Source organism: Crocodylus siamensis, chromosome 5 (assembly GCF_052110815.1).
Source record: "Crocodylus siamensis isolate JL-2025a chromosome 5, ASM5211081v1, whole genome shotgun sequence".
Lineage (NCBI taxonomy): Eukaryota > Metazoa > Chordata > Crocodylia > Crocodylidae > Crocodylus > Crocodylus siamensis.
In genome coordinates this window covers 196,647,759-196,663,803 of record NC_143399.1, presented here as the reverse complement: position 1 = coordinate 196,663,803, position 16,045 = coordinate 196,647,759, and the positions used below count along the sequence as shown (strand labels likewise).

The 16,045-nt window shown below is 44.8% G+C and overlaps 1 protein-coding gene across 1 annotated transcript in view; it reads left to right on the top strand.

Moving 5' to 3' along the window:
* The window catches only part of SCN5A (sodium voltage-gated channel alpha subunit 5), a 317,379-nt gene that overhangs the window by 234,892 nt on the left and 66,442 nt on the right, over positions 1–16,045 (top strand). Inside the window, exon 18 of the mRNA XM_090047773.1 lies at positions 8,763–8,906. Coding sequence (XP_089903899.1) covers positions 8,763–8,906 — 144 coding nt within the window. The remainder of the gene's footprint in view (positions 1–8,762; positions 8,907–16,045) is intronic.

Here is a 16,045-nt window from a genome sequence, read left to right as displayed (position 1 = left end):
CCCTGCCAAGTTCTCCCACTTAGACTAATTTTAAAACTGAACCCTCGGAAGAATGAATCCATATTTTATTATGGACAATGTGCTGCATGGTGAGGAAAATGATCTTGGACCAGCAAAGACTGAGCAATTAGAATTCATTCTCTACTTTTCCAGGGCCAAGGTTCAAGCACTTGAAATGTTCTGGGTGAATGTGAAATGGAGCACAGCAAAAGTGTTCTGTTTACTTTCTTGAAGGAAGAGATTTGGCAAAGCATCCGGACCTCGTACAGAGACGAGGCAGTTAGCTCAGCTGTGACTCGGATAACAGACATCCTTGGACATCTTAAAATTAATCTTCTCCAGCACCCAAAGCTGAAAACTACTTAGGCAGGTCCTCAGCTGGTCTGCCTTCGGCAGAGTTGCAGCAGTTGACATCTGCTGAGGATCTGTCACAGTGTCTTGGAGCTTTGCTGTATAAAGACCCAATTTGTCTAACCTGACTTGTGCTGAACAGTCCCAGTGTACAGGATGACTGAGGACAGGCATCAACATTTGGCTCTAGATTCCTCCAGTGCCTCATGATGTTTAGGAAGAATTGTTTAGCAATGATTCGGTGACTAATTTCATTCCTCAGATCCCATGCCCAGGTAATTAATGGACCAAATTCTGTGCTGAGATATGCCGGTGTAATAACTCAATTGACTTCCGTAGAGTTACTGCAGGCATACTCTAGTACAACAGACGGCACACTTCACATACTATCCCTGGGAAGGAGTTAGCAAGGAGGGGCTGAGGCTACCTCTACAGCAAATGTACTATTGTGTGCTGTGTGACAAGCCTGCGCTAATTGTAGACTCAGACCTGGCATCATCACTCAGTTGCATGCTTATCTGCCTCCTGTAGTAAATTAAGTACTAGCTAAAATTATTTTGCTGCCATTTTGAAAACCAGATCACAGGACATATGTTCAAGAGCTTTCTAACTATGAGCAAACTGTTACAACTTCCTTTGGGTCAGATGTTATCTGGCCTTTGACCAGCAGGTAGAGATTTGTCTAAGAATTGTTGAACTGGATCCCAAAAGTCAGCCGTCTGTGCTGTCCTGTCACCAAAAGTCACCAGTACCCGGTGTTTAATAGGAAGGTGCAAGGAAGCCTGCAGTGATGGGACAGTGTGTCCCCAAGGGAAATTTCTTCCTGGCCTCTAATGTCTCAAGGCAAGCCCTGAAGCATGAGGGTTTACAACTTTTCAAAGATCTTTCCTGTTTTAAATCTTTCATTTATGACTCAGGATACTCCTGTTCTTCATGTAGCTTTCTAATCTGCTTTAAAACTCCTACTGAAAACTTGGTGCTACGATAGCTCTTGGGCAGAGATCCATAAAATAACTGTGTTGTATGTGGAAAAGCATTTCCTTTTCTCCCTTTTGAGTGAACTGTCTCATCTCTGTTGAGGGCAGGACTATCCAGCTGGCTATATGCAGCCCCTGAGGAATTAACTTGAAGGCCCTGGGCTCCAACCAGTGACCACCCTCCCTCCACCCCCATTCCTCTGACCCAGGGACCCTAGGATCCCCCTCCCTAGTCATCCTCTGGCTTCTGCTTCCTTCCCCGGCAGGGCACAGCCCACAGCACCAGGGAGCTCGCAACCCAGGGTGCCTTTGTGACATGGTTACAGCCGGGGAGCCCATGGCTGGGAAGCTGAAAATGGGGCCAGGGCACCCACATAGCACAATGGAGTGGGGCAGGTAGGCAGTGTCCACGTGATGTGTGGTCAAGGGACTGTGGCTCACATGGGTGAAGCCTGCATCCGTGCAGTTCCCATCACCGGTTTCAGGGCTCACTGCCGAGGCAATCCGTCCTTCCTGCCTATGCCTAATCTGCGAGCATCAGCCCTGGAAATGAGCTAGCAGAGGTGACCCAAGCCAATGCTTTTGACTACACCCTGCCCCAAATCCTCACTTCAGCTGTGTTTCCAGGGCTGACTGGCGAGGAGTGGGAGCAGGCGGGCAGGGCTCGCCACGAGAGAGTTCTCTGCTGCCACAGTGTAGACATATCCTTAATGTCCCCATCAGAGGCACAGCAGGGCAGATCTGTGCCTGGGGCAGCTGAGACACATGGGGGGAGTACCAGCTGCTGCCATGCCTATTGCAACAGTGCAGTCAGGCAGCAATCGCCTTTGTCTTGTCCCTCACCCCTACCAACAAAGGCAGCACTGCAGGCTGCTGTCCCAGTCACCCCCCTCAGTTCTCCTACTGGTCCCCATGTTTCTGAATGGACTCAGGGAGAGCAGGAATTGCCAGGCTGCCTGATACAGAAGCTTTCTATCTGCTCCTCGTCGGCCGCTTCCCCAAAGCACAGAACCCCTCCAGTCGGCGTAGAGCCAAGGGATCCAAGTGAATATGTAGCAGCAATTACGCTTCCTCCGTGCACTAACAGCTCAAAGAGGTGCCTGTGCCCCGCTGAGGCAGAATTTTGCCTTGTAGCAGAATGGCACGCCTAGGTTTTAATTTGAAAACCCTTGTCTGTCTGCAGTTTGTGAGTGAAAGTGATGCTTGTGACCATAAGGGGTGATTAGCACTGTCTAGAGCTAGGCCTGTCTGTGCAGATGCACTATTAGAGCAGACTGATGGATTGGGTGGTCTGCGATGGAGAAAAAGGAGGCACTTCAGGAACGAGCAGACAACGCCACTTCCAGCCCTGCTTTCTCTCACTGTAGTTTCCTTGTGCTCACTGAACGGCTGAATCAAGCCAGTCTGTGCTCTGTTGCTTCGCACAGCTCTGCACTGCTCATTGACTGAGTAGTTCTTCCCTTCGCACCGGCCGTGCTCCCCATCCCCCTGATTGCACTGGTGTCCTGCACTAGGTGTGTGTTTATGGCTAACCCTGCACACACCCAAACTCAAGCCGAGTCTCTCTGCACAGTCCTGTAGGTGCAGCTATCCATCTGGTTAAAAGTATGCTTGGAGGAACACCGTGTGGTGTGATAGCTCTCTCTGTCTGGGCTATGATCCCACCCTCTTGTGCAACGTCCCGAGTGGTTTCACTCTGACATTTCATGCCACTCGCTGGGAGCAGCCCTCCTCTCCTCATCGGGTCGGGGTGAGAGGATGCTGCAGGGAAAGTGTTCGATGGAACTGAGAGCTTCCTTCCAGCCCTCTTTCATTTGAGCCATGATATGTAATACAAATCCCCTTCTTTTCTTATGCAGGGAATTAGGGGATTTTCTAGGTGTACGGTGTAATTTGCCTCTCTTAGCGCTATTGCAACATCCCAGTTCCCTGATGTTCATGGAGTAACCCTGACTTACGCTTCCTGTGTGGGAGAATAAATGGTTTTCCCATTTATTATATGGGAAAATAATAAATGATGGCAGTGAGAACCCCAGGCAGTTTCTTTGGTTCATGCATATGTATTTCTCTTCTTAAAACAGTGACTTCTGCCTTAAAGATAAAGATCTCCTTATTGTGGCTACCCAACAGGTAGCGCACAGAGAACAACGTGCTCCTTGCGGCTCGGCAGCAATGCAAACTGCTTCAGTTCTGTCCAGGGATTGGATAGAGCAGAGTTCAGCTTTAACAATTATTTATGGTCTTGGCTTCTCTGCTGAGGAAGGGGACCAATCACCGGGGGCAAATTGTAGCCAAGGAAGAATGCCAATTGCTCCCATTTATGGTGGTTTTGTGGTATCCAGAGCTTTCCATTAGGAACAGGGAAAACATCGTAGCTCTTTTACAGAAGCCAGTAAACAATCATATGATAATAATACCTGTTTGCTCCTGAACCAGGCCACATCCAAGTGAAGAGCTCCAAGTGCAAGTAACAGGGTTTTTAGCCGGTCTATCTCCTTGTCTTAGATGTTTCATATTCAAATATTGGCTCTTATGGGGATTTACAGGTTAAGATGACCTGCTAGTCATTAAAGCACTAATTACTGCCATACTGAATTGTGTTCCTTTGCAAAGGCCAACTTCATCGCCATCCCAGACTGAAATCGTGAGGTCATTAAGGAGAGGGTCTTCCTCTAAGAGCAGTATTTCCTGGAATGACAGCTCCCTGCAGTCAGCATTGCCCTGTGAGAAATTCTTCTGATGCTTTTAATTCTCAGCTCTCTCAAGGGGTGAAACAGCTCCTTAAAATGCCAGCACACGGCTCATGTTCAGGGAATTCTTTTCAGTGCAATGTGATATGCAGGCCCACCGGTCGCCCTTTGCACAGGGCTGAATTGATCTACATGTGCACAAGCATTTTGCTGCGATTAAAGGGCAGTTTATAGTTGCACTCTTTCACACGAGTCACAAACCAGCCTACAACCCCCACCCCTTGCTCTATAGGGAAAACAAGCTGACCCAGCTCAGTTCCTGTCACCATTTGCATTCCCCTCCAAACTTGCTCAGAAGTTATTGCCAGCCTGCTGCGGAGGGATTGGGGTGCAGAGCCAAGCCCAAGCCCATGCCTCATCTCTGCCCACCTCTCTGCTCTATGGAGCAGCTGCCTGGCATCAAAGGCTTATTCTTCATGTTGGCTGGATGTGGGTAGCCTGGACAGGAGAGTCAGTGTGGGAGCAGAGTTAGAGTCAGGACCAGGACAGGAGTTAGCGAGCCTTTCCAAACATTCATTTTACTAGATTACTTCCGAGGACTATGGCTTGCAGTGCTTTGTCTTTCTAAATTCAGCTGTACGGGACGGAAGCGTGATAGGGAAGGAAATCCAATGAATTTCCACTGGTGGCTGGTGTTGACTTTGTTTTTGCCAAGAGCAAGTCTTTTTACAGAGGCCAGGAGTTTGCAGTAATCCCCATGTGAGCCAACCAAAGTCCATCACTTTTATTTCTAGACTTCTGCGTCACATAAGCAGGACCCACTGGTGGATCTTTTGTATGTCTTTATGCCAGCAACAAGTGTGGAGCCCATGCACAAAAGAACTGGAGATGTCACCCAGGTTAATAACTACATGTTCCTAGAAGAAACCATTGTTTTCTTCTTGTTTGTGCTGTAACCAACCACACGTGTACAGCCAAGTTGTATTCCATAAGGTTGGTTAACTATGAATACAATTTAATGTTCACTTCTTATTGGGCAGAGGCCAAAGAACCAAAAGGAGAAGATCTGCCAAAGGGTTTGAGGTGTGAATGCCCCTGGTTGTAACTTGGATATCAAGCAACAGGGGGTCCAATGTGAATCTCAGGAGGCTGTCCGCCTTCCATTTGTATGCGTGCCTTTTGTGTATCACTTTGTGTTTTCGCTTTATAAATTATGAAAACAACTGAATCAATAAATATTAACATAATGTGTATTGCCTTGGCAACTTGGCACTTGATACAAAAATTAAAAACAAATTACATAAGCCACCCACAGTGTGGAGTTTTATTGGAGATAAATCTACTGCTGCTGCAGCCAAAAGAACAAATTGGTTCAAATTAAAACAAAACCAAACAGCCCAAAGTTAAGCAGACCAAAATAAATGCACTTGGAGCAACCAACACTGCTTTGCTGTCCCCGCAATGTGTACTGGAAATGAAGGGGTTACCTGAAATCAGACTGTTTTTACCCAGGACAACATCTGATACTTGGCACCCAGTGCAGATTTACCATGTATCCCTAGATGTATGGGACAGTTTATTTTATTCCAGAAGCGGTCTTCCTTTCAAATGTAGTTGTCAGGGCAAAATAAAAAGTTCATTGTTATGATGGCCTATATCAGGGGTGTCAATACTCACCTCCTACCCCGGGCTGGATCCAGACCACAGGGCTCCTTGCAGGCCGGGTCCAGCCCAGGACATGGGGTGGCTCCAGTGGCAGCAGTTTTGGCCCCATGCGGGAGCCAGACCCGCTGCTGCTGCCACATGCCTTGTGCCTTGGTGGCAGTACACAACCTATGTGGTGGTGACAGCTCCAGCTCCAGGTGTAGCTCCAGCTCCAGCTCAGGCATGGAGCAAATGGTAGTGGCAGGGCCATTGACTGAGGAGGTAGGGCCGGTTCGATGGTGATGAGCAAAGTAGCTTTCGGGTGACTGGAGCTCTATCAGCCCTTGCACACCCTTGTGCTGCCCATCACCATGTCCACCAGTGCCTGAAGGCTCTGGATTACATGGCAAACCATCCCCCACAGCCGTAGCCCCCAACTTCTGGTGGCCCGCTGGTAGCCGAGCAGACTGGATAGAGTATCTCACAGGTCAGATCTGATTTGTGAGCCATATGTTTGGCAACCCTAGTCTGTATCAATGCATAGTGACATTTTGGCCCCATTGTGCGAGTTTAGCATGACACGATACCATTATCACTGTGTGTATAGTTGTAAGTGTCATCGAGAGGAGGGGTTTGGACATGGCGTTCCTGAAAACAAGGGTGTCTATACATGTGCTCAGGTGGAGGGGCTTAATTAAAACAGCTCTGAGAGCTACTGTAATTAAAGCACCCACAGCATCACATGTAGTCAGTGTCCCACATTTCAAAAATGGCAGCAGAGATGCTTTCACTAAAGCTCATTCAACAAGCTTTACTTAAAGCGCCCCCGCCGCCATTTGGAAACACGGGGATGCTGAATACACATGATGTGGAGGCTGCTGGAGCTAATTAGCACGCTCCAGTAGGCTCACAGAAGACTCGACTGAGTCTACTGCAACCCACGCTAATTAGCACAAATCGGAGCAGAGCTCTGTCATGTGTATAGGAGCCCCAGATGTCCAGGAAAGAGCCCCTACTGCCAGCAATGGAGATAGTAACTAATGAAACCATCGATGTGTTTTATTTTCTTTCACCCTAACTATACAACATGCTCACTGACTTGGCTCTGTTGCTCTTCAGAGGAGCCGAGTCACACAGTTTGCTCTTATACAGGCCACAGTTTCCAAGGGCTCTGGGTGTACAGGCTTTCTGCACCAATGAAGTTGCAACGTTACCCAGATTGCACTACTTGCAACACGAAACGATTGTTTCTGTTGCTTAAATGCTGTAACCAATACTCTGTCATTAACGTTACTTAGGACCAAGCTGTATGCGCGTTGCATTAAAAAATGTTTATAGCAAAGTGCCTGACTAGTATATGGTGTGCCTTTGGTATTAGCAGCTTCTCTGTATGTTATACATTTTCCAAGTTATACTTTTTAGCATATGTATAACTTCATGGTGAAATCAAACCCATAGACTAGTAATAACAGAGCGATCTTTGGCCTGTGGCTATTGGTGCTGAATTGTTCCTGTAAATTTTGTCATAATTCCTTCAGCACAGAGTATAGACTAGAGCATGCATAATTTAATTTATTAAAGTTAAAATATATGTTAGACCTTATGACCTCCGCAGCAGGAAACCGGTAATTTAATTTTAAATTAATTTGCTGGGAAAGCAGAAAGAACCGGTGCAAATTTGAAAATCTGAGCGTTTATACAAAAAGCAATTGACTTAATCAACCACTTTTTGTCTCCCACGGTATTTCAGTTGGTTACTTTTTAAATAAGATGGGGTTCTTTTTTCCTCTCCATACCTGCTTCTGCTGTTTCCTGCTGTGATGCGACTGTAAAATTAAAGCCGGTGGGCTCTGATTATGGGAGGGTAAGCTTGGTTAAAACACTGACTGTGAGAATCGCTCCCCTCCCCTCCAGAAAATGGCACACCACTGAAAGGAAAATACATTCGGATAGTTTTTGTTAAAATTCTGGTACTCTTGTAATCTGTTTTCTCAGCATGGAAAGGCTTCTTTAAGCAATTCAGCATAAGTCTTTGAAATCAGCCTGAGCTTTATTAATATTTTAGTAGCACTGTTAGTAATGACATAAAATATGGTAATACTCTGATAAGCTATGGAGTTTACAGGCTACATTCCCAGCTAGTCTGAATCAATAAAGCTCTCCTGATTTTATGCTAGTGGCTATGGGCCCAATCCTGCAAACACAACTAGGCATAACTCTCCGTAGTGTGAGTAATCTGAAGGAATTCACCATTAGTCACTGTCATGCCCGCAAATTGGTACGTGACTTTAATGGCATTGCTCATGCTACTCCGAGTACTGGGCCTCGCAGCAGCCGGTGTTTGCAGAATACACTTAAGCACACGCCTAACTGAGACTCAGATTGCAGTGCAGCTCCAAATTATTCTCAGATGTTTGCTGAACAGGAGTGGATTTAGCCTGGTGTTTCATGAATTGAGGGCCATGTCTAAAGGAGGGGATGGGAGAGCCAGCAGCAGTGGGAGACAGAGCGAGGTGTCTCCATCTTCTGTTTCTCAGGGGGGAAGGGGGCTCCATATTCAGTGCATTTCCCTCCTCTTGAATTTATATCTTTTCTTCTTTTTTGTCTGGTTTCTTTCCTGCCCTGCAGTACAGACCTGTTACTTAACATAGCACCTCCAGCGCTGAGGCTGAGGCTGAGGCTGAGGCTGAGCCTGGCTGTGTGACCGCAGAGTACATCTCTTGATTATATGGCTAAACTCGGAGCACCAGCCTGTGATATTTGGGGTCACTGGAGAAAACGACTTTCTCAGATTCAGAGACTGAAAATGGAAGAAATGGCAGGGTGATTCCTTCCCCTAGCAACAATTCCTGAACAAAAAGCTGCTCTTTTTCCCCCCTCTCTTTTACAGCCAGGCAATTTGACATATCCAAGTTGCTAAACCTCAAAAGTTGCAGCATAAGCCTATGTAATCTTGTTGCTTACCATTTTGCCTTAAGATGCCATCCCTTGACAAGTATAGTTCAGGGTATTTTCTGTGCTAGCTGGGGAGTTCTGCTTAAGAAATAAGCATGCTACCAAAGAAAAAGAAAATAAACCCATCTAGGATTATCTCCGGCAGGAAAAACAGCTGCAACCGAGGGGGCAGTGCTGCAAAAGCCCAGGAGACCAGAGTCAGACCTCTGAGATTTGTGAAGAGTTAAGTGAGTTGCAGATGGATAAACAGGTGAAAGCTGAACCATCATCACCAGTAGGGAAAACAGAGGTAACAGAAACAACCTTCCTACTTGATACTGCATGCGACCAATAGACCAAAATCAGTAGTGCATGCATGGAAATTAAGGGGGCTTTTATGGTCTGAACAAAAAACCCACAAAACCTCTCCAACGGTAAGAAAAAAACAATCAGAAGTAGCTTCTGCAGACCGGTGGGAGGAGAATAGATTCTTGTATTATTACAAAAATGGAATGCTCAGAAAATGCATTAAAAATGGACATATTTTAAATGGGTTTCCAAGAACGTGCAGCTTTCGAAGAAACTGTAATTGAGACTCTGATTCTCCTCTGATGATGGCACCTTCTTGCTCTGCAGACCTTTCTCTTGGGTACATTTTGGTTCATGTCTACTAACTTTACCAGACTGCCGTTAGGATTTTGTTCCTGTTAGCACTGCCAAGCCAAGACAGAGAGCAGAATTTAAGTAAATAACACAGCTAGTTCCCTAGCTTTACTCCTTCCCACCTCTGCCATAAAATACAGACAGAGCCCAAACCCATCAGAGAGCACATGCAAGAGTGGTATTGTGGGAAGCAGGGGTTATTCACTCCTGTTTTTTAGTCTCATTGATTAATATCTGTAACTCTTGTCACCGTACATGAGCCCTAAGAACATTTATAACAGGAATATTTCAACTGTTTAATGGAAATCATTCTTAGCTTTTTGTGTGAACCCTCTTCTCCAGAAGTTAAGGGGCTTGAATCGAAAAAAGGAGATGCAGAAGCAATTGAGATCCCAGCCTCAAAAAATATCAGATCATAGGCTAGTAGGAATACAGCTGACTGAAGATGTAAGTCCATGAGGAATTTTTGGGGTCTGAGTAGTCAGGCTTTCTACATGCCACCTAGTCCTGGGAATGCCCTAATTTCAGGCTAGTCTATAATTACTTTTGTCTCCTAGTTTTAACATCTCTACAAGAGAAAGGAGCCATCTGCCCCTAGAGCAGGAAATTAGAAAAATGACATCCTTTGTTAGGTTTGGAATGAAATTCCAGGATCCTGCCAGAACATGCTAGCTGTGATCCGTTCGGTGACAATAATCCCCGTTTCCTCCCTCACCTTTACATGAGCCCTGGAATACTAATGTCATCTTCATAAAGTAAAACCCAATTGTTTCTATTTGTGGCTGCGTAAAAGAGGCAGAGGATGCATGGCACTGATCCATGGAGCACTTGAAATCAGACAGGAGGTCACACGAGGTTATGAACTCCAGCATTAAAGAGTACAGCCCAAACAATGCTATTTTTGAAGGCCAGGCTCTGTGCAGATAGCAAAGAGACCTAGCATTTCATGAGTAATCTCTGAGAGATCTCCTGGGGCAAACAAGGACAAGGTGATCTATTTGACAAACATCCCAAGAACTTGTAAAGCCATGTAAAGTAAGCCATTTTTAGGAAGCCACTTAACAGAGTTGTTAGGCCCATGGGAGAGGATTTTGAGTGATTTACTCAATAACAGGAAGTCTTAAGAAGGAGAGAATGTGTTGGGAATAAAGCAATGTTGATGGCAGTATGAAATAAATTATGTGATTAAAAATGTATCTCATATTAACTGTTAGAGGGATTTGAACAATAGTATCATCAGCATGAGAGAGGAAAAGATCTGTAGGGTGATCTAGCTTATCTCCCTGATAAAACAGTTCCCTATTGAATGTTTCCTATGGCTTTGTCCCATGTAGATTTAAATGACTCAAGCACCTAAGATTTCACCATTTCCCAAAGAAAAATAGCCCATAGCTTTTGTATATCTCACAGTCAAGAATGTTTTCCTGGGGACCAGCCTAAATCATTTCTGGGCATCATATCACCACTCCATTTTCCAATCATGTCATTCCTCTTCTTTCCTTAATTCAAATTTAGTATAATGTTATCACCTTTTCTTCCTCCTGTAGTCTACTCTTTAATAACTATCTGTATTAATTACCTCACTTCATCATTGGTTTCTTGAAAACCGATCCTTCTGTTTCCCTATGCACTTTTATTGCTATTCCCTCAACTCCTTTTTTTGTTTGTCTCTTTTTTGGTGTTGAGATGCCCAGAGCTAAACACAGGCAGTATATTCTAGCTGTCCCAGAACTGTAGAGACTGGGAACATGACCTCCCTTGTCAAGGCATGATGCTTCTGCATTTGCAGTCCAAAACCATGTCTGTGTTCTGCAGTGTGCATATGAGAATGCCATGTTTAATTCACGTGTTGCTCAGTTGTTTCTTGGAGTTACAGCATTATAGCTGTCTCCCTTCCATTGAATATCTGTACTCCAGAGAACCTTCCCCTGGATGCAGTAGTTTGTAGTTTTCCAAAAAAAAAAAAAAAAAAGTCTCATTCTCCTATGTTTTAGCCATGTTTATTCCCTCTCTTCCTCTCTCCTTACTGGGGTTGACCACTTCTGCCACTGTAGTAGTATCTTCCAATTTTATTCTTATGTTGTTCAGTCCTATTTTTACATCATTGATGCAGATAAGCTGGTCTCAGCACTTTTACTAGCCACATCCTCTTTCCTAGATGCCATCTATCGTTACAACAGCTAAATGGACAGTTGAATCCAAGTTATTTTGAGTTCATTTTAAGAGTAGATTTTTGGGTGGTAATGAATGAGATGCTTTATTGAGGTTCAGGTATGATATCTGCCGCTTCCTGCCATTCACTGATTTTGTAAAATAAGGCCTTGGATTTTCAAAGGGACTCAGACACGGAGAAAGCTTCAACTAACAGTGAGAGTTGGGTATCTAACTCCTTTAGGCTACTTCGAAAATACCAGCTTAATAATACAAAAGACAAGTTTAGGCCCCAACTCTCACTAAGTCAGATCCCAAGTACAGGGTGGAGGGTGTAATGCAGAGCCACCTAAGCCAGAAGCATGTTATAACTTTTCCTATCCAGCACTAAATTATGTCACTGGTGAGTGGTCCCTCAGGAACCTCATACACGTAGAAAACCTGGCATAGCAGAGCTCTGCTCTGCCGAATCCCCTTTCCTTTCCTTCCCAGTCCATGTTCCTGACAAGTCCCATTCTGCCCTTCATAGCAGGGATTTTCAAGTGGGTTGAAGCAAATTCTCCACTGATCATCTTGGATCATCTCAAGGTCACTTTGCACTACTGTGGCATATAATGGCATTAAGCGGACTAGAAAGTCCATCTCTCAGTTGTTATAAATCTATCAACATTTCATAGCTCCATTATCCTCTAGTTTGGGGGGAGGGGGTCCTTCAAATATTCAATTTCATAATTTTAATAAAGATTTATAGAAGATCGATTTAATGAATTGCAATTGCCAATATCACCTCCCTTTCCTTCCCTTAACGTTCAGTGCTACATTTGCTTTCCCCTGCCCAGTTTTCCATGAATATTCAGTAAGGATGGTCTATGGGACATTAAGTTTGTTTGACGAATCTCTTTGTGCCTTTGACTGTGTACTGTCTGGCTTTGCTGAATTGTGTATGCTCACGTTTGCTCAGGTTGCCTTCACCTGAACTTTCTCAATAGCTATTTTTCCCAGATCTTCACAAGGAGATTTTTACTTGTCCCAGCTGTTATTTTTCTTGTTGAATAAAAGGAGGTTCTTAAAAGGAGTTCATTATCTCAGTCATTTAAAACATTAACACTAATTACATCTCCCTTATCAAATGTTACATTGTCTCTTTCTGTTAATGTATTTGTGAAAGCCCTTCTTCTTCCCTTAAACCCCCATGGGGAACATTAACTTTACTCTCTGTTGCCTGGTTCTGTTCCCCTTCTTCTGTTCCCCACTGCTCCTCTCTATTCTCCCCCTTTTTCCATTCCCAGTATAGATCCTCAGATGTATGTCCACTGTCTTGTCAAGCCAAAAGAAGCACTCGTCAAAAGAATTGTTGTCTCTTGGGCCTCCGCTATTCCCCAGCTGCTTTTCACACTAGTAGATTGTAATACTTTTCCTGAATTTCCTTCCTTCATACAGTATGTTCCTTTAATTTCTTGATTCTTTTGAGTGTACAGTCCTGAAGTCCAACGCAGTTATGCTGCCAAATTCTATCACTTTCCTGGTACCAAGCTGAGACTGGTCTCCTCACAATCTTGTTCACTTTCTCTTCATTGCTAAGAAATATACCCAAAATGACTTCTTTCTCTATATATTATAAAGTGGTCATCTTCTTGCGGGTACCTTTGGACTATTTTAATGATCTTGGTTTGGATATATGTATAACCTATCAGGCAAATGAGCAAATAAAGTACCTGGTGAAGAGTTATCCTATGGTTTTGACTACACTAAAAGTTGATCCAACATTTTTTTTCAATTCTTGATCTTACCAAGTCTTGCTTGTATGCAGAAAGCAGGCCATTCTTATTATATTTTCATTCTAAGAAGTGATTTTATAAGCTTTTCCCAAGCAAGTTTCTTTCTGCTTGGACGCTATTTTGCAATGATGTTTTTCCACTTTTTAATTGTTTTTAACCTCCTCTTAGCTAATTTTGAGCCCAATCCAAGATGGTGACCTGCAGGATGCTGCACTTAATTGCAGAGAATTAGGTTTCATCCCCATTTGTAAGCATTGTCAGAGCGGTCCATCTAGCCCAGTTAGTGTAGCTCCGTATCAAGTTGAACCCAGCTGTAAATTTTGCATGGACTATCTACATGAGAAAGCAAAGAGCCAACCTCCGAGTTAGTTATGCCTTTTAAAGTCATTATTTACCTTCATCACCCTCTTTAAATATAAATACTTTGTGCTTACCAGCCTGCCTTTCACCTATAGGCAAATCTTGTTTATACACATATGGCGCATCTACACGTCACCCTATGTCACTGTAGCAATGCTGTGATGGGGGGGCCCCCCAGGCACCCAAAGAGATTGATGCCCCTTCCCATGCCCCTCCTCCCCCATTTAGGGCAGTCTGCCCTGCCCTCACCTGCCACACCTTTGACATAAATTAATATATAAATGCAGGAGGCTGCCCCATTTGTGGCCCCAGTGTACTGGGCCAATCACACATCTCTGAGCCATCGCTACACCGTGTCCCATGCCTCACAGATGGCATCCAAATCCACTGCTCCCTGGCCCCTTACTGGGGCACTCTCAGCCTTTGGCCCACACAGGCCTCAGTCCCCACTTGGTGAGCCTTGACCCCTTTGGCCCCTCACTGGACCACACACACTCACTCTGACCCCTCACTGGGTCTATCATTCACTCCAACCCCTCACTGGGCCGCACTTTACTTTTCGTTGGCCCCAGGTCCCTCCCAGCAGAACTTGGCCCTTCTCTGGGCCTTACACCTCTCAGGCCTCAAGTCCCTCCCAGTGGACCTTGGCCCCAAGTCTTTCCCTTCTATGGGATGACCCACAAGGCAGTGGGGGTTAAGACTTTCCAGTGCCCCATCCTTGCCTTTCACTGGGTAGGCACAGGGGTGGCATTTCCTAGGGGCTGCCCCTTCACAGGTGGTTTCACCACACCAACCAACCCCAACAGGGTGCAGTTTTGGGTCTTACCCAGGACCACTAGGAACCTCCTCCAACCCCAGAGTTCCCACCCTAGCCTCCAAGTGGTCCAGGTGCTGCAGTCCTTAGGCCAGGAGTTGTTACTTCTTCAGCTCCTCATATGTAATTGCTGGCCCTGCTCCCAGGGTCTGGGCTTATGCTCTGGCTGCACAGCCCTCCTCCAATCAGGCAGCCCATTGCAGTGAGGTAACTACCTAATTGGTCCTGAATCCACATGCTGACTGCTCCACAGCCTGCCTGCTCTCCTTAAAGTAGCAGACACTATCAGTGCACTGCCACAGACACGCTACGTTGACGTACAACATGCTATGGTGATATAGCGATCATCGTAATGCTGTGCTCCCCCCATTTTAGCATGCCACTACAGCAAAGTAGTGGCTAAAACTAACTGTGCACCGCGCACACAGCGCAGCATGGGCAGTTACTATTACTCAAAGGAAATACTAAAGCATGGTGCGATAAGAACGTTGCCGTAGGGTGACCCATAGATAAGTAGTATTAACTTTGTGTTATAGAGATAATAGTATTAGAAATTAAGGTAGTAAAGGGTTCAGTGGTTATTCAGAGATCCCAGAATGAGTTAGTGAAAGAATAATTTCCATCTCCTGATTCCTGGTTAAAACTGCTTCACATTATGGTAGAGCCCTATAGGCTTCCAGATACAGTTAAGGTTCCTATTGTGTGAGGTACTCTTCCAACACATAGGAGGCAGGGCAAGGTGGCACCTTAGAAGCTAACAAGTCTCTACCCTGTCTTCTCCCTGACTTCAGATTAATTGCCTCTGTAGTCTCTGCTCTTACAGATTAGGCTATAGGCCTGTTAGATATTTTGGTTCACTATAAAGGCTAACTGGTTCTGAGAGATAAGAGTTTCCATAGACACCAGCTCACTTTGTCATATGCTAGGATAACAGTGTGTTGGCTATGAAGGCTTATGCTTGATCTCCAAAGTGCCACCATACTCTACCTTCTCTTGGGTCAGTAGCTAAACCAAAAAAATGGCAACCCTCCCTCCCCCCCTCCAAACTTACTTTGGATTGCCACAAGATGATAATTTCAGTTTTTCTCCAGAAAAAATCTGACATGAAATTTTCAGTTCATACTTAGGTGGGAAGTTTTTCTTTTAAGAAAACCCCCAAACTTTAAACTTTTGTAAAGTAAAATTGCCCAACTTTAATAAATTTAGCAACAGTTCACCTTCCCCACCCCCAAATAGACAGTTGGAACATTTCATTCTTAAGATGTCAAAATATAATTCTTCAACTTTTTCAAAACTTTTTTCTCATTTTGGTTGAATGTTTTTGCCACATTCATCCTGAATCTGCAAGCAGTTTTGATTGACCCCCAAAATACAATTTTTGCAAACGTATGTTCATCCAGAAACTTTGCGCTACCTTAGCTAAGAGCTTCCCATCTAAGCAAACAAGAAAGGCAAAACTTCATGAAAATGGAAGCATCCCCCATTTTACTGTGGAGGATGTGGTGGGCAGTGAGAGAGTGTGGAACGCCTCAGGCCCAGAAACTAAACTATACTTTTCTGACTCCTAGACAGTTACTTTTCCAGTTGGATCACAATGCTTTCTAATGGGTTCCTACACTGTCCCAGTACACCAGGCAAAGGGAAAGAAAATAAGCCACAATTAAAATCTTTCAGGGTTCAGCC